Source organism: Scomber scombrus, chromosome 11 (assembly GCF_963691925.1).
Source record: "Scomber scombrus chromosome 11, fScoSco1.1, whole genome shotgun sequence".
Taxonomy (NCBI): Eukaryota; Metazoa; Chordata; class Actinopteri; order Scombriformes; family Scombridae; genus Scomber; species Scomber scombrus.
This window is the reverse complement of record NC_084980.1, coordinates 20493343-20521337: the sequence shown is the minus strand read 5'-3', so window position 1 is coordinate 20521337 and position 27995 is coordinate 20493343. Positions and strand designations below refer to the sequence as shown.

Below are 27995 nucleotides of genomic sequence, written 5' to 3'. Positions count from 1 at the left end.
TGTCAGTTTAACAGTACTGTTTGTGTCAGAATTAAACAAACAAGATACCTAAGAGTAAAAAAGCTCACAGTACACGACCTGCCCCGCAACAGTCAGCCACTGTTAGCAGGTGAATTAGCATATAGCATTTAGCTGCTATATATGTTTAGATATGATTATATGAATACTGATACATGACCTAAAGATTTACAAGAGATTTAAATCAACACCTCTCTGACACAGCCTCAACAATAACTGATAATATTTACACATAAATATTATAACAAGATATAAAGATATTATATTTAACAGGTATTCATGTTGTTGTTATTACCTCTCTTTGTATCTATAAGTTATAATCATTATAAGAGTTGAACATATTTTAGTTACAAAAGAAGTTTTTGCAAATTTGAAGCCTAAAGCATGATGTAAAATATGTTTTTCAGTGAAAATGAAAAATGAAGAACCAACTTCTTAACATCTCAATACACCCCTGGATGCTCAGTATAACTCCACCTTCTTCTCCACTCTATTAAACGCCATTGTAATGTTGCTGGAAATATCTCAACATGACACCATGCCATCTGTGTTAGATCAGTTTTAGCGAGAACAAGTAACATGGTGTTGCAGTGTTAAATTGGTTTGAGGTTGTTTTAAAGCAAAAACTCTGCGTGATGAATGGCAGCACAAACACAGTAAACACAACAAAGATAGTAAGTTAAGTATTCACTGAAAAATGGGCTCTTAAAATCTTTGCTGTTCTGTAGTTGTGGTTAATTTGAATGAACCTCTTTTGCAGCTGATAACAGTGGTCTATTGATTTTCTTGTCTTTATTCAACAGAATGGAAAAAAATCCAGATTCACATATTTATACAACATATAAATACAATAATCCATTACAAGTCAAAGTACTGCATTGCATTGTACCTTAATCTAACGTATTATCAGCAAAATATACCTAAAGTACCAAAAGTTAGTCATTATGCCAAATGACCCCTTTCATGGTCTTATATCGTGCAGTATATCATAGGATTAGTAACATTGACGGATTACTGAGCAGCAGTTTTGATTGTGGTGCAGCTGATTTGAATTGCTTTATAGTGTTTATCTTGAAAAAAAACTTAAATCCTCAGAAACTATCGCTGTTTTTAATTGTGTCCTTAAAACCATCTTTGCAATGACAGTATTTTAACTTGTTTTAACTTGTTTAAACATGTCTTAGAAATGTGTCTGCATCTTGAAACAACAAACAATGCAACAGACTGAGGCGCTAGAAGTACAAAAGTTGACAAAAGTACAACAATTTGACACTGGCAGAATATTTTATTTTTCTCACTTATCACAAGACGATTGAAATTTGAAACTTGATTAGAAGGGGATTTTTCCATTGTGCAGGAGGCTGATCACGTTTTGTATGAAAAATAACAAGCAAAATAACTAATATGTAAAGCTGTAGAAAAAGTAGTACATTTGCCCCTGAAATGTATTAAAGTACAAATATAAAGTTGCATGAAATCAGGGAGACTACTTAGTTACTTTCCAGCACTGGGAGCTAATGATGCAAGTGAGACACCACACTGTCACAACCTTCTGTTATTCTGAATAAACTCCTGACAATTTTGCAGATATCATTATATAATATTACATTATATTCATCTTTTTGCGTCTCTAATCCATCACTGCTGTGGGCTCTTTCACAGCAGATCTTTTAATAAAAATGTTAACATAATAAACTTTATTTAGATAGCACTTTTCTTAACAGTGTTCCAAAGTGCTTCACAAAAATGTAAAATATAAACACACACACAAAAAATCAAAAAGATAAAATATCATTTTGGCTTTTGTCTGGAGACATCAGGGAGCTCTGTGCCCTCTGCGACTTGCATCATCTGCTGTGTGTCAGAATGCTGGATCCACGATGGGGGTCTGCCCTGCCCCTTGTGCCCACCTGAGGGGGTTACATTTGGCAGCCACGACACCTCACCTGACAGGCTTCCAGAGAGGAACAACTTGGCTGCCAGCAGAAATAGCTTCTTCCTATTCGGGGGTCGGCCCCCAGTCAAGATGAGGGAAGCTTGGCTCTTTAAGAGTTGGGCCAATTCCCAGACCCACGAGCGGCTCATGCCACAGGGCCCTTTGATTCTGGGCTCTCGATCAGTCACTCTAAATAGAGCTCTGTGCTCTTTCCAATGGATAGACAGGGTTTAATTTTTATTAAACAGCTTGATATGGAATGTCTACTTTACATGCTGCATGATGTGGCCGTGTGTGGTAAGATGGTGAGAGCATGCTGTCAGTTCTGGTTAGGTTAAGTTGCTTTTGCCTTGGTGTGACAGCATCAGATGTTATTTTTCTTTGCTTTAGATCTAAAATCAGTCAATTAAATGATTCGTTTTTCGACAGAAAAACATTCATCACCAATTTTTTAAACATGAGGATTTATTGCTTTTTTTGTCTTAAATAATATTAACTGGATATTTTGGGGTTTTGAAATGCTGAAAACATCACCTTCATCTCTAAACATTTTGCACTATTTTCTGACAGTTTATAGAACAAACAGTAGGTTAATTGAGAAAAGTACCAGCAGATTAATCAATAATGAAAACAATCTTTAGTTGCACCCTTACTCTTTTAAATCTGCCCCTCTGCCATGTTGTCCAGCTGTCTGCGTATGTGTGAGGAGGACAATAATAAACCCAGACATTTTCAGTGCATGTCTGGCCTTGCACGTTTGCATGAGTGCATACATACGTAATTTGCAGTTGAGTGCATCCTGCCCACAGGTGTGGTAGTTTTTCTTTTGATGAAGGAAAAGCAAACTGATTAGCAGGTCCAGGTAACATCAGAGCAGCAGTTCCCCACAAGTGGCGGTGTGATTAAATCACACGGAGTGAGTCTGAGGGAGCGGGGTAATGAAGGGACAGACTGGTGCATGGCTAGACACCCCTCCTCGTCCTCATCCTCCTACTTCTTTTCCTCCACCAAGTACTGCTGGAGCTTAGCCTGAGCCCGGGACAGGAGGTGGGGTGGAGCAGAAACACCAACACACACTCATATGCATGCAGAAACTGCATTTGCACATGTATGGCAGAAATGGAAGACTTGACATAGAGTAGTATGGACACAAAGTATTTACTGGTGCACAAAGTCACAGCAGGAGGCCAAAAATGCACACACATAAAGCAAGAGGAGGATGCATCTATAAGTTAGCTTTTGCATGGCAAAATGATGGAGCAACAACCACAGAACACATAGACATATTTCTCCAATTACCCTTGACTGGAGTTCATGCCAGGAAAAGAAACTAATTTGCTTATTTCACTTGCAAGCAGATTAACAATTTAAAGCAGTAATGACCAAAAACAAAAGCTCTGTAAATCATTTGAGAGCCACAATAAAACAAAATAAAACATCCACAAATCTTAGCAGCCTCACCAAATTTCTCATTCAAGCCAAAAATAAGCATTAAAAGCTCTTTAAAATACTGTTGATAGCTTTTGGTTACGGGCAATCCCCATTCTCATGCCTGGCAATGGTCTTTTATGGCGAGGGACCTAATACAAGATTTCTGTTCTAGTGCAAACACAGTGGCCATGGGCACCAAGGAACAGCTGCCGTATAATTGAATTAACATTCGCCTTCTGCTTCAGCACTCAGCGCAGTGCTAAAAACTCATACACATCCCTCCATGAGCTCCATCAACCTATCCATGAATATGCATGCTTCTTGTGATAAATATGTGTTCTGTGTGTAATGTTTGTGGAACTGCCTATACAGCGGATAAAGAGCTATAGGCTGACTGTCTTTGGGAAGTGACACTGTATACATCAAGTCTGTTGATCATTTTTAGTGCCGAGGGCCCTCTGAGGCTTATTGCAGTGGTGTCTGTGGAGGCTCGGTGTAATTTGAGGTCTAACAGAGACATCTAGTGGATTATTTTATGATATGTACAAGAAGCTTCACATTGCAGATCATGCAAAGCTTAGGCCTTTATTAAATGTAAATGTTGTTCCTTTATATGAAAAACAAACTATGTGTATCTAAATTTGAAAACAAAAATATGCCCATTAAACAATAGAACTGATATTACAGCTTTTCTGTTTATACGTTTATATTATATTATATTTTCTTGTTTGAAGACTCACTCCAGGCATTTTTTAAAAACAAGGAGAAGAAAAATATTCAGGTTTGAATAATAATTTGTGTCCAATATAACAAAAAAATTAAACATGGCATTTCCTTCTTCTCCCTTATTAAAAATGCATAATCTGTGAATATGCAAATATTTTTCACTTCAAAAGTTCAACTGCTGGACACAACATGTCTCATAAATGTTCACTGAAGGCTCCTAGTTTCATCATAACACACCATAACAGTGTAAGTTGTATACTGGACCACAACCGACAAATAATGCTTGCAAGTACATACTTTAAACTCAGATTTAAGGTGAGTACAGATAAACTTTCCCATGCCAACTGATGAATATGAAAACAATCGTCTAGTGTCAAACTCTGCACATGCACCATGTGTTCAGTGAAGCTGAAAGATCTAAGTCAAGGAATACATTTTTTTATGAGGAGGGAGACTTTAAAGACCAGACTTTTCATGTAAGGAAGGTCAATTTGTGTTCCCCGCACAGGTGTTCCCAGTTATTTTTGTTGATTGGACTTGTGCTCAGGTTGAAGTTGGTTGGAGATCTGCTGGGAAATACGTGAGGTCAACAGACACCATGTAATGGTAAGAATGATGACAATTTAATTTTTGCAACATAGCTACAGGAGAGTCAAGGAGATGTCAATCAAGCTCGCTCTACATACATACAGTCGTAGAAGAGTCTAATAGGGGAAATAGTTCAAATCCCCTGGATTACCATGCGTCTGTGTGCAGCCCTGGCGACTGGCCAGTCCACAGGGAAGTCTTTCCTCGGTCTGACTATACTAGGGCTCCAATTGAGTCATGCAAGCAAGATTGCAGCTCCCGGAAAAGGAGATGTTTTGGATTGACTTTTGCATGGCAGTAGGATGTGGAGACACATTTCCACATTTATATACAGTCAATGGGCTATTCCCTCTCTCACAATGCAATGTGTATTGTACATGGGAAAATATAAATAGGCATGCTCTGAGTGTTTTTTTTTGTTTCTTTTCTTGTTTGGACATAATATACAATACAATAAACAAGGAATATACAAACAACCAGACATTCCAGTTCATAAATAAAATAATAAAAGAAGGAATTATAGATAAGAAAAAATAATCCAAAAGAAAAAAAACAGTGGGGCAGAAAGCCCACCCACTTTAGCGTCATTTCATATGTCACAGTTGATTGGCTAGCTGACTGACAGCTAGCCAGGTAGTGGAGCTACAGCGCCAGTTTGAAATTTGCAGTCAGCAAGAAGAAAGGAAACTTTCTTAGCTAAGTGGTTTTTGGGAGTCATCTGGACAACGCTGTGAAACTGTGCTTAATGTTACCTGGAGAGGTAAACTTCGCTGCCCGGATTGACTGTGCATACAGGTGCTTGAAGAGGATACAAACTTTTATTTGCAATACCACGTGACTTCATGTCCTTAGTCATCGAGAAGTTTGTCCAGAGGAAGAAACACCCTGCCTCCTTTCTCTTTAGTGAGTAAAAGCATATTTTTGTATCTTGCCTTTGGGGTGCTGGTCCGTGCATTGGCCATATTGTTGTGCTGGATTGATTGATACAGATGATAACGAGTGTCAGTGTGTCCATGCTTGTCTTTGATGGTTTTTGTCACAGGTAGGATTGGTATCCCTGAAAAGTTGTCTGTGCGCTTTGTTGTGGCCTTCAGTAGTTTTGAGCTCTTTGCTGTGTGTTCATGGCCCTGTAACTAAACTAATTTCTTCCAAGCTTGGTTATCTTTGCTTATGATGAAATATTGCTCGTGATACTTGTGTAATTGCTCTCCCTCAGTATATTGTCTGAAATTGCATAGTGGGTACTTTAAGTATAATTTCATGATACTACGTTGAATCAGGGCCGGCCCAAGCCTCCATGGGGCCCTAAGCAAAATTTGATTTTGGGGCCCTCTATTACTGCCAATAATAATGATTATTGATCATTCACACACCTACTATAAACGTATAACGAATATACACTCAAAACTAAATGTGAGAACTTTTTGTTGTAGTTAGATTGTAATCCACAGTGATTAATGCCATGGAAGCAGACACCATGACACCATTTGCAAATTTACAGAAAAATCTTTCAATTAATATTTGGCAAAGTCAGCAACTCCCCCTACTGGCCACACAGAGAATCAATACATAAAACCTCAAAGAGCAGCCCGGCATGTTTTACCAATATATGGTTTTTAATCTGAAATGGTAGCAAATTCAGCTACAAGAGCAGCCTGAGGTTGATTTACACTTAATATTCAAAGTGATATAGTACTGAGTGGGATACCGAATGTCATCTAGGCCAACTAAAAGTAACAAAATAAACCAATCATTTACTGTAAACACAATCTGCTTTATTATTTTTTGTTTTAAATAAACTGCAACAGCAAATGTACAAAAACAGACAGTATTAAATAAAATAAATTAAAAAAATATCAGACAAATACTTAAATAATGATGTAAATCAACAGAGGCACCTGAAACAAGCTAACACAAATGGTTTATAAATAAAATATAAAGTAGTCTGACAGGAAAGAGGGACACTCAGCTGGGTCTACTGGCGGAGCTGCTGATCCCTGCTGCAAACTGGACGCTGAAGAAGTAGATGAAACATCAATCTCGATGACCAAAGATGAAGGACCTATAGGAAAATTAAATTAATATTTTTGGACAAAATTATTCATCTCAGAATATTCTGCAGTGCACTGAGCAATTATAAACGCTGTTTTATTGTTAACTTACCAGGTACAGCTGAGGTTGCAGAGAGGACAGTGGGCACAGAGGATGGAGCAGAGGATAAAGATGGACCTGATATGAAAAACATGTCCCTTGTCATATGATTATATCTTATATTATTACATCTTAATGAGATAATTTGACTAGAAAATAAATATATATGGTGACAGTTTTTGATCACCTGATTCATCAGCCTTGGCTGCTCCTGAGGAGGTGGATTGCCCCTGAGTCAGTGCCTCTTCCAAAATACTTTAACAGTGCTCCTAGGGAAGTTTCATATAACGTATGAGGATAATAGGGAGTTGATGTAAAAGGAATATGTTTATTTACTCACATAAATTACTGTGCTCTGCAGCAAACAATTGCAAACAACATACCTCAAACTCTAAGTTAACTAAGTTAATTCATTAATGCAAAACCATATTGCTAGCAAACGTCACCGCGTTTGTAATTAACGTAAGTTATAAACATTTGCTATCAAACGTTGTTATCAAAAACGTTGTTTTGATGCCAAAAAGCGACCCAGAATAAAACGGAGAATCAACTTATTCAAAGTATTACACAAACACAAAAACGTTAGCTAGCTAATTTGCTATTATAGGCTAACGTAGTTGGAACAACATATCAACAATAATTAGGGACTTTCCTAATTTGAGGAAACTTTTCAAACTCTCCCTGACAACAAATGTTACATTACCAAGACATACCTTTATCTTGTCGTGTTTCCTACTCTTCCTCTTTCTTCCTTTTTCTTTGTTCTGCCCCTCAAGGGTATGTCCTTTTTTGCGACATTATTCACCTGCTCCTAGCTCCTAGATGCTCAGTGCGCACTACGGTTGGATGCACTGCACACGTTACTAGTGGAGCTCTGACATTTCGAGCAGAGAGGCAGTAGGAAACTACACTCTGTTAACATAATTAGGGCCCGAGCGGCGACTGCAAGTCGCCTGGCGAAAGCCCTATTGAAATTGTAATGTTTATTATTATTATTATTATTATTATTATTATTATTATTATTATTATTATTATTATTCCGACATTTCGTGCCCCAATTTCGCCCCTTTCCCTAATGCGAAAATGCTTATACTTTTGCACGGACGTCCGGCCTCATCCGAAATTCGATATTTTTGGGTGGTCGCACATGGTCAACGCAGAATGGCGGAATAGCGCCCCCTACAAAGTCCAAAAATGCCCATAGGGAATTTTGCTAACTTTGTCCTATGCTCACAAAATTCGGTACACATATGTATTGTACCCACATATGCAAAAAAGCCTAATGACCTCATGACCTCAACCCAACAGGAAGTTGGCCATTTTGGTTTTGATTTTTCCCGCCTAAAATTAACTCCTCCCACAGCGTTCGCCCGATCAAGTTCAAATTAGGTACGCAACATCTCCAGACCTAGCTGAGCTTAAATTGTGCTCTGCGCATCCGTAGGTCAAAGGGCGTGTCTGCCAGGGCTCAACTAACTTTGGCGTGCTCGCCATGTACATACGAGTGGCTCTCACGCCCACATACTTCATCCAATCAGCTTCAAACTTGCTGGACATGATGATGGCTCCGCCCTGAACGTCCCGATATATTAACTTCCCACGTAACTCATAGCGCCCCCCGGTGGTAACAGGAAGTGAACTTAAATTCATTAAAATTACATACTTTGCCCCATCAACTTCATTCAGAACCAGTTGGTGAAGCTATATTATGAAGACTGTGAAGCTACGAGTAATGGCGTCCGTGTGGCGACGCAGCGACCATCAATTCCTCGCCATGAAAATAAGTTTGGCTTTTTGATGGCTTTATTGAACTCATATCATCATGAAAATTGGTACACAGGTCCAGGGTGCCGACCTCAACGTCTCCATTCGCTCATAGGTGATCTCACTCGTGTCGCCCCCTAGTGGAAACAGGAAGTGCCATATTTTACATCATCATTGTGCGATTTCCACAAAACTTCACATGTGTAATCACTGTCCCACCCTGAACGCAACTGCTTGTGTTTTGTTACACTCTACTGCCCCCTGGTGGATGAACCATCAACCTCTCATAACTCCTTCATGCTTTGTCCAATTCACTCCAAACTTCACATGACTGATGAGTGGCCGCCCTGAACACACCAGACCACACCAGACCATATGTGTAACTACCTGTGACTGCCCCCTACTGGATGAACGAAACATTGCATATTTGGCCTCCTTCCAGGTTTTTTCTCACTTTCTGCTTCACGCCACAGCCCCGCCATGCCTCAGGCCCCGCGGTGACATGGGTGAGCGAGGGCCTGCCATCGCCGCTTGCGGCTTTAATATTATTGTTGTTTTTATTGTACAAGAACGTACATTTGATAATATATGAATCATCATCACTCACACATGGAAAAAAACAATTAATTACTTTTTTAAGTTAATTGCTGTTGGGGGCCCCCTAGTGGTCACGGGGCCCTAAGCAGCTGCTTAGTTCGCTTATGTCTATGGCCGGCCCTGCGTTGAATGCACGACTTGTAAAATACTCTTTCTACACTGTGGTATTGTTACTTTGACTTGAGTCAAAACCCTTGTCTGTGGCTTGTAACTTGAATCGTACCTCTGAAATTGTTGGGACAAATTTAAGACAATATTGAATTGAATTGTTCTGTCTGTTCAGCCAAAGCCTGATATAGCTCATTCTCATGTGCCACAGTGAGCCATAGTCCATTATTACCATTAACATGGGTATTGTAGTCAATTGAATCAATCCCACATACACAAAAGTACTCACCAAATGTGTGCAGCTGAGGCCAATCCGCTGATACAAGAAGGACTTCAGTGGTCTGCTGAAAATAACACAGTGCTCCATTTTAGTAAAAACTACAAGAGCCCGCTATTTTTGGAAACTGTTTGGTCTTTAAATACATTATGAATTTACGTTTGTGACTGTTTTCTTAAAGATTTGTGTCTTCGGTAGAATCAAATGGGAATGCTAAAGCCCCAGACAGGCTGTGGGAAGTCAAGGAGTTTTGAGACAGACATGCACTGTTGATTTTGGTCTTTTTGTGTGATTGGTTGACTATTAAGTAAAAAAAACAAAACAATCTTTAATAATCCTCATCCACGTGTCAGTAATTTATAGTTTTTACAATCGTGTGTGCTGGAGAAATAAAGACAGGCAGACATGATCTGAGCCCTTTGAGTCCAGATTTATTGATACAGCTGTGCAGTCACATAGCATGGTGGCACACACGGCCGCCTGGCCAGCATGGGACAGTGACACACACATGCATGCACATACATGCATACGCACACACCCATACACACTCTCTTAGTCTTTCTATTCAGGGATGTAGTGGACTGTTATGTCTTTTTCTTAAATGATTCACCCAGGTTTTAGGCAAGCATGATTTTGTGATTTGGTCTTCATAATACATTTATATTTGTTTTATATGTGTAAACATATACAATAGTATCAGCCAGATAGGAAATATAAACCATATGAAGATGACATCTATAATGTGGAAAAAAAGTGCTTATCTGAAATGTATTTTTTGATTATGTGGTGGTGAGAATTATTTTCCCAGCTTTATAGGGTCCACTGCATCACTTTTTTAGTTTATCTCTCTCTCTCTCCATTTTCTCACACAATTTCTCTCACACACTTACTTACACACACAATTATCTCACACACTCATCGCAACATCTCAACACTCATCAGTAGAGCAGGTCACAGTGAGGAGATCAGAAATGCATGAATTTGAATTGAATTGAAAGTTTGAATGAATTTTCTGGCGTTTCAGACACACACACACACACACACAGACTTTACACCCATCTAACCTCAGTCATATAGAGTGATTCAGACTAAACAAGGAAACAAAGCATTGAACAAACAACAAATAATCTGATCCATAGTAACCATTACAAAAAACCATGTTTAGAAGTCTTTACATGTCATAAATACAGCTATGTTTCTGATTATGGTTGGTATAAATTCCTGTTAAATATTCATACAGTAGGCTATCACAGTAGCAAGTGAAAAGATAGAGCAAACTACAAGACTGTACATGTGTTGGTCCCTTGGTACAGAAAATATGTTCTGCTTTACCAAGCATCAGGCAGATTATTTTGAGGATACAATAAGTTTTGTGTTTGTTCTACTTATAAATCTAATTTGCTAAGATGTGCACTCTGTAAATTCTGTAAGAGTTTTGAGCCACTTGAATATTTCTGACTTCAGAGCTGGTGGGAAAAAAAACAACGTATCGAACACACACGCAACAAATAAAACCAGAGAGAGGAGATAAAATAACAAAAAAAAGAAAAGAAAATCGTTACATGTTGAAGACATATTTTTTGACAATCCATCCTCTGAGTCAAAAAAGGATCGAACAATAAAACAAAACATACACTATACAGCACGAAAACAGCTAGAAAATAGATTTTCTAAATGAAAAAGAGCAAAATATACCATTATAAATACTATACTTCTGCAACATCGAACTGCTTGACTTTACAAACAGGCTGTAGGTTTCCAACAGTGTCTAAAATAGAAGTCTTTAGTCAAGACTCTTTAGTGTGTAATATTGTAGGAAGATATTTACTGGTTTCTTTGACTGTGCTCGGATCAGCACAAATGACATCACAAAACTCTTTTTTTCCTACAGGTGAAAAATGTGACATGGTAAGTACATATAGAGGCACACGTTCAGCCAGCTGGCTTGCTAACCCACTGACTGTATTTTTTATTTATTTTAATTTTTAAATTTAAATTTTTTTTTAGGTAGAAAGTAGCATGGTTACATTGCGTGATAAACTACTATATTCCAGTGCGATACTAATGTTTCTTTTATAATATAAAAAATGGGGAGTGTTTATTAAAAGAAAAAGGCAAAAGAAAAATTCACAAGGTTCCATAATTCCTATTTATATAAATTTTTAGAGGTTAAATTAATTATCCCCTTTAAACCCAATATATTTTATACATATTAATGTAGGTAGCAGTATACACATGTTTAGTATACTGTAAAATAACCATAGATTATGCCAAGAACATCTTGCCACTATGAATTTTGGGATTATCATACCAAAAGAATGTGTAACCTAAGGGAAAAAAAGTGCACAATTTTAGGGAAAACATATCCATCATTATGCAAATACTGCTAAAATGCTTCTTTTGTTTTTTTCCAGTTACACATATATAGTAAAAGCTGAACCAGCGTTGCAGAGGTTCAATATGTTACATATGCACAGTAAGCAATATCTGCATCTTATATATGCAACATTACAAGCCTTAAAAACCTGGCAAACAACCAAGAAGCAGATACAGTTTGGACTCATAGCCTGGGATGCACGACCATCACAGAAGCATGATGGATTCAGCTGGCTAATAGGTGTACGAGCACACTGTAAACACATTGATTAAACATTACACCAACAACAGAGAAGATGAAGCTGCTGTAACAAAACTGCTCTGCAAAGTAAAATACTACACATATAAGATTTTTCTCTAATTCAGCAACAATATTGACTTTGCGCTACAGCTTAAATACACGTAAGAAGGCATCCAGAAGAAGTCTGACGAAGAAACGCTCAACAGAGACTTTTTGATGACAACTTCAGAGTGACGCACATTGTGAGAATATGAGACACATTTAGTGCATGATTTAATGTCGGACATTGCATAACAAATAAGAATGTTACAAAAACGGTAAACAAAAAGATTTGTATATATTACAAAAACTTGAATGCATTTGCGTATGTGATATGTTTGAAATGCAAAAAAATTGCAATCTAATTTTTGGACATTTTCCCATTATATCCAAAACTATCATTCAGTGGATTGTGGAATCATAGGATTTCTATTCCTCCTCAGATCCAAACATAGATAAACTTTCAATATGTACAGTAAAGAGGACAAAAAAAGACAAACAAACAAACAAACCAGGCTACAAGGACACAATGTCTGATGAAAGCACTAAGAAAGTAAACATGTTAATGGGAACAATTGAGCCACAAGTAGTGGCAGCAACATAAGAGACTCCCAACAGGAGCTCCTGAAGCTGAAGCATGATCTGATCTGTGAAGACTTTTCTACATAGAGTGGATTTATTTATTTGAGTGCTTGCTAGTAAAATGGTAGCGCTGCAGTGTACGTGAAGTTACCACCATGTACTGTACACATAATCATATACTATACATACTTCTGTATGTAGCAGTGGTAATAGTCCCTTTTACTGTGCATCTAATTTGCATTTCCCACAAATCTTTACTCGTGTTACTCTGCAAAGACCAGAATAACCTTGTGTCTCTTTTACCAGAATATAAATTGTTGACAGACAACAATAAAGCGGTGGGACTTTTACAGTGGCAACATGTCTATGGGGAAGTAACAGAAACACACAAAAGCAGTTTTTCAAGGCTCCTCCTTATCCTCGCTGTCTTCGCCGTTGTCTTAAGGTCATTACATTTTCTTCTGTCATCTTTATCAGTGAGCAGGAAGGGAGGATTAATGCACGTGGGTAGAGAAAGACAGAGCCACAAGCTCTGCACACAAGAGCCTAGGAGTATAAACATGGTGAAAGTAAAAAGCAAAGTTAAAACGGTGAGACAAAAAAAAGGAAGTGAAGGTGTCAGTTTCTTGGTGTCCTGTAGAGGGCGACACAGTCCAACTAATTGCCTTTCACCGTCCAGTGAGTCTGAGTCCCACAGTGTGGGGAAAAGCAGGTTCACATCCACAGCAGCAAAGATGCAAACAGCGTGGCTGTGATACTCCACATTATTCCATCTCTACTTCGGCTAAAAGGAAATGAAAGAGAAATATGTAAACATAAACAAACTGATAACATGGAGAGAAGTCCCTTTGGTATTTCTCATGTATTACAATTTCTGCTTATTCTGATAATCAACCGGCAAATATTCTGGTCCCATGCTTCCCATTTATTCAGCTTATTTAATAGTTATAGTTTAAATAAATAGTTTCATTGCAGGGAAAAATATCTTTTCATCAACATTTACATTTATTGCAACAGCTATAAAGTAGGAAACATGCAGTAGCCTATATCCCTCCTGAGGCAGGGTAGCATTTCTTTGCACATGCTGTTGCTTTATGGCAAAAGAAGATGAAGGGAGAATAAATCGAAATACTGGTTTAAACTTAATTTCATGTTTAATTTTCATGTTTAATTTTCTGTCAATCGTGGTGGGCTGTAAAGAGCAAACTCACCATCAACTCCTGCGTTTTTGTTTTCTGTACCTTCTGGAGATTCAGCACCTTCAGACAACTCTCCTGAAAAGTCAGAACAGTTGTATTATTTGTCAGACTCGTGACCACAATCCTGTTAAGAATGAAATCTCCAAAGCATCCTCTCTGCTTTAAGACTTCTGAAATGTGAGTTTGTTTTAAATGACAGCTGTCGTATGCTACGCAGCCTTTTATGGAATTAACAATGTTGGACAAAAAAACACGTTTCTTATTCATTTGAATGATTTCTCAATGTAATATTTTAGCTCTACAGTTGCAGTGATGGTTGTTTAGATTTTTGCATGTCATAGACACACTTAATGCTGCTCTGACTAGAACTGCAGCTATTAGTTGATTAATGGATTAGTTGATCAACAGACAATTGATCAGAAACTATTTTGATAATTGCTTTTAGTAATTAAAAAAACAAATACAAAAATGCTCTGGTTTCGGCTTCTTAAAAGTGAATATTTTCTGGTTTCTTAAGTCTTTTATGACAGTGACCTCTGAATATCTTTGGGTTGTGGACTGTTGGCGACATTTGAAATTGGATCTTGGGCTTTAGGAAATTTTAGGAAAAGGAATTTTTCCCAATATTCTGACATTTTATAGGCCAAACAACTAATATATAAATTGACAATATAATCAGCAGATTAATTCATATTGAAAGTAATTGTTGGTCGTAACCTGGACCATCCAGTGAGGGCATTCTGATCCCTGCTCAGCTTCAAAGAACATATGGATAGAAAGTAATTTTTATTGTTGAAACAACTGTATCAAATTATTTGAATGGCGTAACTACTATTCAATGGAGATGAGATTCACAGATTTTACAGACCTAAATGCTTTCACTGATGATAGCATGACACAGGGTTGAGACACCATTACAGAAAACTGTCTAAACATTCACCGAGGTTGTAATGATCACTGGAGATTTACTTTAGACGTAGCACAGTTAAAGAAACTGCCTGATGTCATAGCTTTTAAAAACAGGTCATGCTACGGGGTTGCACAGTTAAAGGAGATGTACCGTTCTGCAGCGGTGGATTCTTCTGCGCTCCCTGCTCTGTTTCCCCTGTGTTACCATCTGGTGGTCTGCTGACCTCCACTGACTCTGCCTCCTCACCCTGCAATTTGTCCTCGTTTGGTTCAGGTTGCTCTGATTCTGTGTGGACCTCTTGGGGCTCCATGGCCTCCTCCTCCTGCTGCGCTTGCTCCTCCGCTTCCCTTTTAGCTCTCTCCTCCGCCTCTGAGGTCACATGGAGCGCACAGGCAGGTTAGCATATGCGACAGTGTGAGCTCATGTGGATTAATTCATAATAACTTACTTCTTACTTTGAGGCAGTAAAGGTGGATCAGAGAGCTTAATGGTTTGCTGTTAGTTCTTCTCTCCAGGAGTGTTACATCTTTATAAACAGTTTAAAAGTTGTAACTAATGACTTTATTGATGCTTAAAAAGAATTCACTGAAGATTTATAGATAAGTAGATTATTTAGAAACCATTGATAAGAACTTTTGGGCTGCCAGGTTGTGATAAAATTCCTACAGCTGTTATTGTTATTGTTATATAGCTGAATACATTGATTAAATGATTCAATTATTTATTTGTCATGTACACAACTAATGCATAGTGAAATATGTCCAAAAAATTATTAGAAAAAGCAAATGTACAGGATAAAAAAATCTAGATAAATATTGTAAGTGTGCCTAAAAGCAAAATGTACTGTACCAAATGTCACAATATTACAATCATATAATATATTATGTAATAAGTTTGCAGTTATAAATGTCCAGTAATTCATTCACAAATGCTACATACAAGAACTTACAAAGGCCCCAGTTGTAAATATTAATAAATTGTTGATAAATGGAATCTTGATGAACTGAGGATCAAACAGCAGGACAGATACCAACCATAGGGAATTTGGATTAATGGCTTATGACTGATAAGTTATTAAAAAATTAAAGTCATTATTCACAACTTATAAACCCCTTAGAAATGCTGCTAATTTAACTAAACACGTATTTGCAGTAGAACTGATACATGTCAACATACTGATCAGCTCTGGTTGATTTTTCATTATAAATCAACAGAGACATTTTCACTGTGTATTCCACAAAATCCAACACTCGACAAATCTCAGTCGAAATCCCCCTCTGACTAAGCTATGAGCATTTGCTGTTTCATAAGCCAATTTTCTATATTCTGGTGAATCTAATGTTCTGCTCAGACAGATCAGGGCTTTGATGTTCCTTACATCGCTAAATCACCAGCACTTTAGCCAATTTAAGTGTTGTAGGGATGCACCATACCTTTATCAGCTTGAGATTTCCACCTCTCTCTGTTCTGATAGACTTCCTCATTCCACAATGCCTTAAAGTTCTTCATGTCGACCATCAGCAGAGAGCTCGGGCCTGACGAGCTGCTGTCGGAGCCCATGCTCTTCACACTGTGCCTCTTGGCTTCATCTGAGCTAATACTGTTCAGGCTGGGTAGGACAAAATGAGAGAAAGAAATTAAGAGTTTAATAAGACTAAAGCATATCTGTAAAGCTGTAGAGGTGCTTTGTGTTAAATGCTAATAATTAAGGTCAAGAAAAACCAGGAATGTCTGCAAAAGTCATTCATCCTGTGGAGACTATGAATATTTGTGCAAAAAAAAAAATCAAGCAATCCATCCAGTAGCTGTTGAAATCATTTAATTTGGACCAAAGTGGTGGATTGACTGATTGACTGGAAGAAAGCAAAATAAGCAGAGGCAAAAATAGAGAGCGGACATAGTTACAGATTATTTAAAGCGGCCATAAAAGCTGCGAAGGATTCAGTCCGAAAAACCAATAAGCACCCAGGTGTGCACAGAGACAAGGAGAAAGCACAAGTGGCAACACTATCTGTGATTTCCACTCGGTTAGCTTCGACTGAAGGCCCACTGAGCGATGCTAATGACTGCTGTTGAGGAGAATGGGGAGGCTGATATTGATGTGCAGGTGCAACGGAAGATGCAGAGCCAGACTCCCCAAGCTTTATTTTCTAACAAGTTAAGACACAAAGTTTAAAGAAATACCAAACTCTAACTTTTTAAATGATTTTTCCCCGGATGATTTAAATATTAATAACGTGAGAGCAAGTGGAACGTACTTTCCCCATTTCTGAGGACTCCACATAACTAATTTACTATGTGGCTGGAAGAAAAGTATTGTGCTAATTAATTAAGCCAGTGGAGACAAAATCACTTCCTCATAAATCTCAAGAGGCTATTGTGTATGCCAATCCAGCACTGAGGCCCGTTCTTGATCAGGGATGGCAAGGCAAACTTGAGTAGCATCTCTAAAATGTCAATTTCAAGGTGTGTGGCTCTGCTTGATGAAAGGTGGAGACATTTCCACGCACAGAAATGGATTACTCATGGGAGACTCATCTGCTGTTTTCAATACTTCCATTAGATATGCTGTTATTGCAGAGGAGTGGCTGAGGTTTAATGACGTGATTTAGAATGCAGTTACTCAGAAAGGAATGAAAGGGTTTGTATGATGGGTTGAGAGGTGAAGGGCAGAAAGCAGCTGTTTTCCATCCTCATTTAACCAGGATGGTTACACTTTCACTTAGATTTCACTTAGATTTACATACAGTCAGTCACTTCCATCCACTCTGCCCTGCTAAATTTTTTTCCAGCATACACAAGAATCCAAAATTTAAATTTCTAAATGATGTCTCAGTATTAAGAGGAAATACTGAAGCTCACCTTGAGCGTCGAAAGCCTGCAAAACCTGAATGGGAGGCCTCGTCAATGAGTGGCGTGACGATGCGTTCCATCATGTCTGTCAGCACAGTGAAGGTGGGCACCACAATGAAGTCTATGAACCCTGGTGACAAAGATATCAGCAAATTTATAGCATTTAAATAAGCTGTCACTGCTCAGAACAATCATTGCAATGTTATAATTCATGAAGTGAAGATTGGAAAGTAAATCAGAATGTTGTAAAATTAAACATCAAATCTCAGATACATTTATAATGAAGTCTGTGGGTGTCAACAAAGTCACCTTTTTATGTATTTTGGGGCATTTTGTCAAACAGTCGTGAGACAGCAGGAACAACAAAGAGATTATTTGTCCTTTAATCTATTCAGACTGAGAGAAAAACTGCCACTGTCACTAGACAGGGATGAAAAAAGTCATGCCACCTCTTCTGCAAATCTTTTAACTAAATCTATTGTTTTTATTTCCGTTTATACGTAAATGATGTAAAGGATTTTATAGAGAGTATCGGGTTTCTATCTAAGACACTAAATGTGATAATAGTTTTGTGCCTTAATAATCCAAAAAAATTGCATAACACTTCTTGCTTTTTTGTTTTACGGTTCCCACACATACACACTTCAAAAACCAAACCTACACACTTGGGCGCACTATAAATACTTTTACAAAAGAAAACCTCACAAGTAAACTCATTTTGCAACAACACTTTTAGACCCACACATCCCCCATTACGGTGCACGTGATGAGGCGTAGCTACTCACCGATCTGGGACTGTGCCACCAACGTGGATTTTCTGTCGCAGAGTGGGGAGAACGGCAGCCCGAGCTCTGCTTCTTTGTCCCCCTAAAAACACATCAGCTTCCTCAGTCAAATTCTAGAAATCTGTACCTCACCCTCCAAGAATACACACACAACTGAGTGGCAGGCATAGACACACACTTAAAGCACACAAACAGCACCCACCACCACACACCAAATGGTTGTATTTCTATCAACAGGATTTGGTTTTGTCTGGCCCTCGCCCCGAGTGCTTTTGGGCCACAAATGTGTTTCATTTTCTCCTCTGATTCCTCACAGATGAGATGTGGAGTCGGGAGGCAATGTTCTTGTAGAGAAGCTATTTATCGGCAATTCATATCCCGGGAGACAAAGGCCTTGTGAAAGCAGCCATAATAACAATAGCGCTGATAATCAGAACAATGGGGATTAATAATGGAAGAGACGAAAGCAATGTGGCACCAGTTAAATGACTGTCCCCCTTGTTGACGTTTGCAAATATGCAATGTATTATTTATAGCCGAATGCATTGCTTTGTCCAAGAGTTAATGTTCTACATTTTAATCTGCCATGACACTTATCATTGCATCACTTAAAAAAAAATGATTAGTTGATATAACTCCTGAGTATAACTTTATATTTCAGAAATGTTAACTGATTTGGGGGGTTGAGTTGTGCCAAAGCACCATATTAAAATCATAATTCACTAATATTTTTTTTATTATTCTGCTCTCTGCTCGCTGTGACTGTGTGAAGAAAACTTACATGGGAATGAATTTGAAGAACAAATATTTTGTACGCATCAAAAAGCATGTCCGTGTACTATTTTGAGACAGAAAAAATAAATCCTACTTCACAGTTCCTCCACAGCTGGACCAACAGGCCTTTTCACAGCAGATATGTTGACATGGCAGAAAAACAGCACATTTGTAACCAGTAACAATAATAAGGGCTGCTTCCAGTTTAGATGTTCCAGTTTTATGATCCTGGTATTATCAATTCTTCAGTTTTTGACAGTACTATATGAGCATTCGTCAAGAAAAAAACAGATAAATAACAATACTGAGACAATTGAAACAACTGATTTGTGTAAATACTCTGGACTTCTTTATATTTTATGCACTTCAGTGTTTTCTTACAACTGCATCAAGTGATTTTTTATGTCCACTTTGGGGCTGCAGAAAAAAGTTGTGTTGCTTATTTACACATCCAGCAGTTATGGAGCAATGTTATCATTCATTTGACGTTGGGTTTCTGTCATCCTGATGAATGCAAGTCCATTATTCACTTTGTGGTTTTGTCTCTACCATTTCGTGAGGGAAACCTCCGGATCTTTAGCTGCTAAATGTTCCGCTTTGTTCATAAGCTAGTCGCTAAGTGTGCCCGTTTGCCGTTTAGTGGTGAGCAACTAGAGTACAGTGTGTTTTTAGAGCTTTCTCTCTGAAAACAGCTGCCTGCTGCAGTCAAAAATTACACAGTGAGAGTGATGAGTGAACCAAAACAGCATAGTCGCAGCTGGATAGCTAAACAATGAGCTGAAACTTGCTACAGAGCTCAAAAAAATGAGGGAAGCTGCAGAGTCGCTGATAACTCTCAGTAGGTTCATTACAACACCTCTGACATTACACCCATTGTCATTATTAAGATATCTAATATATTTGGTCAAAATAATTAAACAACTGAACAACATTTCCATTTTTTCGTTCAGTGTAACTAAATTTACCTCATAGTTATTTAAAAGAGGTGAGTGAAGCTTCCTCTCAGAAGTCCAATTTGCATGCTCGCTTACTCGCTTAATGGAGCTGTCATTACTGTTATTAGTTTCACACGTGCTCTTCCTGCCACAAGCAACCTTGTTTTCACCCGCTCTGCTAAAATCACGGCATTATAAAAGGTGTTGACATCTGAGTGGTATTTATATAGAAAATGTGCAGCTGCTCACCTGTCTGAAGAACTCCTCCAGCAGAGAGGTGGTCCAGCGGTGGTGGAGGTCCCAGTTTTTGGCCGGGTGGCTGATGTCTGCTGTGTGCAGCAGTAGGGAGAGGGCTTTGGGCTTGTCAAGGCTACAAAAAAGAGAAAACAGACAACTTTAAAACCTGAAGTCACACAGTGTTAGTCATTGGTTGTGTTGTTTTCTTGGGTTTAGTTTTTTTTTTTTTTTTTTTAATGGATTTTCAACTTTGAATCAAAATACATTTAATAGGACAGAAAAGGACGTCAAAGTGAAAACAAATCTATAAATTGAGCTTGAATACAAAATTGCATTACAACCTTTTAAAATGATACAGTATACAAAAACCATTACTGGTGCAGCCAGTTGTTTTTTGGAAGTCACATAATAAGTTAAAATGAAATCACGTGTTTAATCAAGGTGTAGTAGGTGATTTTAGGTTAAAATTGACACATCATGTACAATTCCAGGTCCATACTTATATTCTGGGGCTCTATCTTTGCATTATTTACAGTTAAAAAAACTCCTTATTTATCTTATACTGGCAGCCCCTCAGTTTAGCCTCTTTCTGAAACAGACCATTTTAGTTCCCGTCTCTTTAAGGCCCTCTTCCTGACAAGCCCACTCTGTTCTGATTGTCCTACTCCTGAACAAATTATGATAAAAGAACATGTGATTTCCCCTCATAAAATACAAATGTATCTGTCAGGTCCAATCACCGGTTAGTCAGTCTCCAAGCAAAAAGAAGAGTACACACTTTTTCATTAAAAGGAATGGGAAAGTGTCTCTCCAAACTTTTGTCTGGCGCTGTATATCAGACAAACAGTAATTCCAGACACATGGTCAACACTGAAAAGGACCAGCTGAGGTGAAAAGATGGAAAAAAAAGACAACAAAAAAAACTTCAAAGCCACTGAAACTACTTGGAAAACAGTAAGAATGGAAAGAATGTGGCATGGCTGTAAAATCGTCTAAAGCAATCTCTCCACAAAAACTGACAGTCTGACTGTCTGTGCAAGATGAGCACAATAAAACATGAAAAGGTTTGGAGAGGTGAGACTTTTTCATAAGCATTGTAGTGTATATGGTCAGGGGTGAAAATGTATTCGCTTCAGGCTTTTGGATGTGTCTTGGATAAAAATGCCCACCAAATGTTTATTAATGAATGTTTAAGTACAAAAGTTGCAGAAATAATTACTACCTATGAAATGAATAAGAGTATGGTGGGACAGTAGGAGCAGAGTTAAATGTAGACGAGATGAAATGCACAGCACCAGAGTAGTGTTAGCAGTTAGTAACAGCTGATATGCAAGTTACAAGTAGGTGGAATAAATGCCAATATGCATAAATATCAGATGTGAAAGAAAAAGAGTTGATGCAGTAGGATTCAGCATTGGTTGTACCTGGTATTCAAAATCAGTCACTAAGTTTGTGCTTAACGGTGTTCATAACGTCTTAGTAACTAGTAGTTTCAAACTAGTTTTTAACCCAGTGATTTATGGAATAGGGCTGAATCATTAAAACTTAACATCCCCTCCAGCCATGTTTGAAGACATATGAAATTTTCTCTTTTGACTAATAATTTGTGTCTGACATGGATTTTCCAAAAAACCCCAAAACAAAACAAAAAAAATGAAATAACCTTTAAAAAAAAAAAAATCTACTCCTTCAACCTAATTAAAAACCTGTTGAGATGTCACAAATCATGCACGTAAGTATGCGTCTTAAACTCATTTAACGTGAGCTCAGAGAAGAGTTCCACTTTCAGCAGATAAATTTGAAAACAGCCTTCTAGTAACAAGCTTTGCACATACATCATCCTGCACAGTGAAGCTTAATCATCCAACTGAAGGAACAAGAAGAAAAACATATTTTTGACTGGAGGGGGACTTGTATGTATTAGCTAATAAAGACTACAGTAATGTGTAAATGAGTTGCTAGGTAACATCTGTAGTGCGCTCTGATCTAAAGCAATCAATTATGTAACACGGAGTAACTGTAGCCTCGCAAGCTATATCATAACTGTCAAACATTTAATATCTAGGGCAAAGGATATTACATTTATCTGCCAGTCCTTTTATAAATGTAGGAAAGACTTTGTTTTATATATATCCCCCCAACCATGGAGAATGTGTGTGTGAGTTAGTCGAAATCATGCAGTCTAAAATGAATGGGGAAATAACTAATCCAATCCATCCCTGCTAATCCAATTGATGTTTGGTAATTTAGTCAACTATGGCATTTTGAGCAATATTGTGTTACTATTATCAAATGAAATTTAAAATCTCCCCAGTTTTACATGAACTGTCAGATCAGATCTTTCCTCTTCAACTATTTAATCAAAATGTTATATTTTAGCAAGCAATGGTTAATTTTGTTTTTTGGTTTACAGAAATTAACTACTGCTCCACTGGCAGCGCCCTCAGACTGTTTCCACTAATTACACTGAGTCCGAATTAATTAGTGCGCGCATACAAACACACTCATGTACCCACGATAACCTAAAATCAGTGGAACGTCTCCATCTAAAAAGAAACTGCCTCCATTAGGCTAATCGGTTTTATACACAGTGTGAAGATAAATCATTTCACCTCATCAGACATCAGTGGCGTCTGAGATATCACCTGATACCGTATCAGACTATCATGTTTAATGGACTGATGCATGAATGGGCAGACACCGACCAATACGAAAAGAGGCAGACAAATGAAAACACACACACACAGCACAAGGTTAAACAGGGGTGAGAAAGACTAGCTCAGATTTCCCCCCTTGTTCCGTTTGAGGCAGATTGGGTCTTAAAGTGCTCTGTAAGCAGGCCTGGAGCAGACTTGTTTGAATTACTTCACATTACAGTCTATTCAGCATTACCTGCAGACTGCGATATCTCATTCATGAGCATGTGTATGTGCTCCATACTGTACGCTGATGATTACATTCCAGTCAGCACTCTTCGGTTGCGAGGTACATTCACCAATATAGGAATAATAATATTGTTCATTACAACATCTATTCTCAGGAAGCCATTTATCTCCATATTACTGCTTTCTGGGCATTTTTCTAATCATGACGAGCGCTGTGCATTATCACACTGAAGAGAATACCCCGAAGGTCAACAAGTCCCTCGCAGCTTTCGCTCATCAGTGTTGCTGCTACATCAGCAGTGATGACTCATCACGCCACATGATAGTTTGCTTGATAGCTCTATTTTACTTCAAACTGCAGCTCTGTGTGTCTGTGCATGTACAGCATTTGCCAGCTATCAGTCACTGTAGTGGCTGCTGTGCTTATGATGTGTGAAAAAGAGATTCTGGCTGCACCTGGAAAAAAATCCATTCATTTAACATATTCACTTCCTGTTGTGAATACACCTGGTGCTGGCTTCCTCATGGCTGAAGTTTAACCTGCTAAATATGAAATTAATTCATGTTATCTACATCATCTTTTTAATTGTTTTATTTAAGGTAATTACACTGTACAAGCGTCTCCATAAATATTTACTTATTTTATTAATTCAAAATGATGATAATGTTGATAATATTGGTAATTGCTGCTGTTATTAGGTCATTATTTGTGTTTGTATGTTGCAGTGTTAAAAATATGATGTAGAATCTCAGTTTTCTTTGCGGTCTACTTTGGATTAAATGGTTTTTTTTGTTTTTTTTTGGATGAAGTTGTTCATTTATTTTCTCAATGGGTTGCTTCTAAATTTGGTCACATGTGTATTTGATTTAGTTTTGAAGTTTCTGGATGTAGCTCAAAAATATGCCTAATTTATTGACTGTGTGTGTGTAGTTTGTAGACATGTTGTCACTACACCATAATATACAGTACCAATCAAAAGTTTGGACACACTTTCTCATTTTAGGAGATGGGAAGGTGTGAGTCCAGACTTTTTAATTTCGTACTGTATGTGAAGCTTGACTTGAGATGATTTAAGTCCCATGATTTAAGTTACATCTGCCATTTATTCCTCCAAGTGACAGGGCAAGCAAATGAGAAACCCATTGCTCACTCGTTCAGAAAATGTTTAAATAACTACCTGGAGGTTGGATCGAAGTTGATTTGTTTGTTGGGTGGTGAGCGCCTTCATCGTTTTTGATTGAACGCTTGACCGGCACTCAACTGCATAACACTGTTGTGTGGTGAACCTCTGATTTTCTGAATAAAACTAAACTGATTTGCCAATACTCATCCACCATTGGTGACAGTGAGGGCTGATGGAGTTGTATAGCAGATTTTTCAGGTTGTCATTCCTTTATATACACATCACAGGCAGCAGAGCAGGAGTGCAAGTAAATACAACATGAAACCACTCAACGTTTGTGGAGGCTGAATGATTTCTACCTGGTATCTTAGTAGAGCAGCCTATACCAGCAACCCTACCAGCCATATTTTGGGTGCCAACTGTTTTTCACTGCAGTGTGCAAATAAATTTCACCCTGCCAAATCTGGTGTTACTGCACCATAACTCTACTGCAGACTTGCAGCACAGAAACTACTGTGCCTGAGAGCGCCAGTAGTAATACCCTGCTGAATATTTGTGTTGTATAATGCATGTGGTTTAGTGCTATTTGGCATCAAGATACGCAGTCCATTTCTATTTTTTATGTTGAGTCAACAACACCTGAGCAACATAAATCGTCACATAAAACATGGTTTCTCTATGAGTGCACCCTTCAGGGCAGGGTTAATTGGGTTGTAAACAGCAGGTGGTTAGTAAACAGTGGCTGATGGGCAGGGTTAATTGGAGATGTAAATTGAACGGATAAGAGCAGGGAGTGTAAACAGCAGCGAAGAAAAAAGGCAACTGACCCCTCAGGCTGTTGCAGGAAGTTCTTCATGGCCTTCACCTGCTGGAAATGGCAGGACATATCTGTGGCCAGCACCATCTCCACCACGAGAGCCCGCAACTCTCTGGATGAAAAGGAGGGGAAACAAAGGAGAGGGAAACATGAGCCATGTGCTGTATAATGAACTGTCAAACTCGCAGGTAATAAAAGCCGACTCCTTTCGGAAGTCGCTAAAGTAAATGAAGGCAGCCAACACAGTTTTTGAGAGCTATTTATAATACGTGCTTTGACAAGTCCCAGTTTATACCATGAGAAATCGGATTGCAGCTGTCTCCTCTAATGTATTATCACACATAACAGTTCCATTTAGTACAAAGTTGTTGGACCTAGAAGGTAATCCAACGTTTCAGATTTTCCAAAGAACATAGTTGTTAGTCTTGAAAAAAATAAGACATAAGTTGACATCGGGCTTAAGATTGGAAGATTTGTTTTTGGTGAAATTGTTCTGCTTGACCTGCTTGGCTTTACATCTTTCACTCCCGCCCATCTATCTGTCTCTATACGTTCTCTACTACATCTCTGCATTTGATTTCCCTTTGCTGTCACTCAGCACTTTCAACTCTCTGTCTCTCCTTCTCTTATTGTCTGTCCGTGTCAGTCTCTCTGACCTCCAGTCATCCTTGGAGAGGTTGTAGAGGATGTTCATCTCATCGTCGTCCTGCAGTAGGCGGTAGGCTGCGCTGACATGGTGACTCTCCAACACGGAGCGGTCATTATACAGGATGGCTGTGTCTGACCTGTCAGTCAAAGAGAAAGCAAAGCAATGTGTCTCTATACTAAAAAACAGCACATAGAGCAATTATATACCACATTTTGTCAGTAAAATATACAAGTTGAATATGATCAAATTTGGAGATGTCAAATATGGCAAAAAATATGTAATCTTTTCTTATTTGAGTCTTTACTTACTAAAGAAATTAGTTGGAAATAAGTTGCAATACACGACATCCAGCCACTAGATGTCACACTGCAGCACCAACATCTCAAACCAAAACAAATGTGTGTCGTTTACTCAGTAAACTTGGAAAAAAAAGAAAGCTCACAAAACTCAGATCAAACTCTCAAACTGGACTGTACTGATCAAATATGCATCAATATTATGTTGGTGCATTGCCTATTTCTTCCCTCAAATGTTTTCTGTAACATATTTTAGTGTGCCGACTAGCTGTGATTTGAGAAAGTTTGTGATGCAGCTGGAAATGGATGTGGAGGACACGGAGGGACTCGCATGCATGATAACAACACACAGAGGGAGTGTGACTTTATTCATTGCTCAGGATGCCATTACTCCACTATATCCTTACATAACATATAGTTGTTTGCTGAGATCCAGTGAGGCTGAATGTCATTTATTGCACCTTTTTTAAATTATTAAAATCATACAAAAAACAACAATGACAAAAATAGAAAAAAGGCAGGGCGAAGTTAAGGTGGAGGAATAAAAGCAAGAATGGCCTTTTCATTATCTCTACCTTATTTAAACAATATATTTGTATATAATGTCAAATGTTAAATATGTTTTCTAGGAACGGAAAGAAAACTGCAATTATAAACCATATAAGACAAAAAAGTTCCTATTATCTATGAAAATTGACCTCTGAAATAAAGTAGTTGGGAGGATAAACATCAGATACCTGTCTGGTTGAGTAAGAGTGGATCTTTAAATCTGTTTGAAAATTAGATTTCTCCCCTTGACTCTGTATGAAAGTACATGTTTCAGAAACATTAACATGTTTTAAGAAGGTGATGTACATGATTGAAATGGAATCAACTAAGTAACTGAATACTAAGTATATTTAGTTACTTTAATATTGACACATCCCAACTGTTCTCTCCAGTTCAAGTTATGATCAGTGTTGGTTCAGAGGAAGTTTAAGTGTTTGAGTGTAACGCTCCTCTCCGGAGAACAACCTCTTTCTATTCCAGGATACAGAGTTTAGAGTCGATTTGGACTCCCCGTCCCGCCCCAGTGTTATTACTGCACTGCAGGTGATCTCAGTGTGAATGTGAAGCCTCCTCGCTGTAAATGAAAACATTGATCGGTGAGTCAGCGCCATGCATTTTTGATTTTATGATCCATTACCTTGTCTGAATGTGGAAGTTGTTTGTGGTCCCTGTGTGCTCGTAGTCGTGCACCGCCGCTGCAAAGATCATGGCAAAGATCTCCAGCTCAGTCAGCCAGTGCTGGAGGCAAATGAAGAAGAGAAGAAAAAGAGGAGGCGGGTGAAGATAAGGACGAGGGGGATATTAAAAAGGAGCACATAGGAGAGGGAAGGGTGTTGAAGGGGGGGCAGGCAATGACATGGAAAAGACAGACATCAATGGAGAGAAGGAAAGGAAAGTAATGAACACAAGAGGAAAGAATGGACAGAAATTGGAGAAGAAAAATGAGAAACCAGTGAATGGAAAAAAGGGAAATGCAGGGAATGGTACATCACGTCATAAAGATGTAGAGGAGGAAAGTGATATAAAGGATGCCGGGAGAGGTATTTGGCATGAGGAATACATTACCGTCAGGAATGAAAGGAAACAAATGAGCAGGAGATGGAGGAAAGGTCAGAAAAGCGAAAAAGAAACTTTAGATAAGACAAGCC

The 27995-nt window shown here is 38.3% G+C and overlaps 1 protein-coding gene across 1 annotated transcript in view; it reads right to left on the bottom strand.

The window, feature by feature from the left end:
- Window positions 1-1809: 1809 nt before the first annotated feature.
- pde1cb (phosphodiesterase 1C, calmodulin-dependent b) overlaps window positions 1810-27995 on the bottom strand; it is a 103558-nt gene continuing 77372 nt past the window's right edge. The window contains exons 11-20 of the mRNA XM_062428229.1: window positions 27485-27585; window positions 26010-26138; window positions 25364-25465; window positions 20540-20660; window positions 18582-18663; window positions 17806-17926; window positions 16377-16552; window positions 15094-15312; window positions 14046-14108; window positions 1810-2162 (exon numbers count right to left, since the gene is read on the bottom strand). Coding sequence (XP_062284213.1) covers window positions 1810-2162; window positions 14046-14108; window positions 15094-15312; window positions 16377-16552; window positions 17806-17926; window positions 18582-18663; window positions 20540-20660; window positions 25364-25465; window positions 26010-26138; window positions 27485-27585 — 1467 coding nt within the window. The remainder of the gene's footprint in view (window positions 2163-14045; window positions 14109-15093; window positions 15313-16376; window positions 16553-17805; window positions 17927-18581; window positions 18664-20539; window positions 20661-25363; window positions 25466-26009; window positions 26139-27484; window positions 27586-27995) is intronic.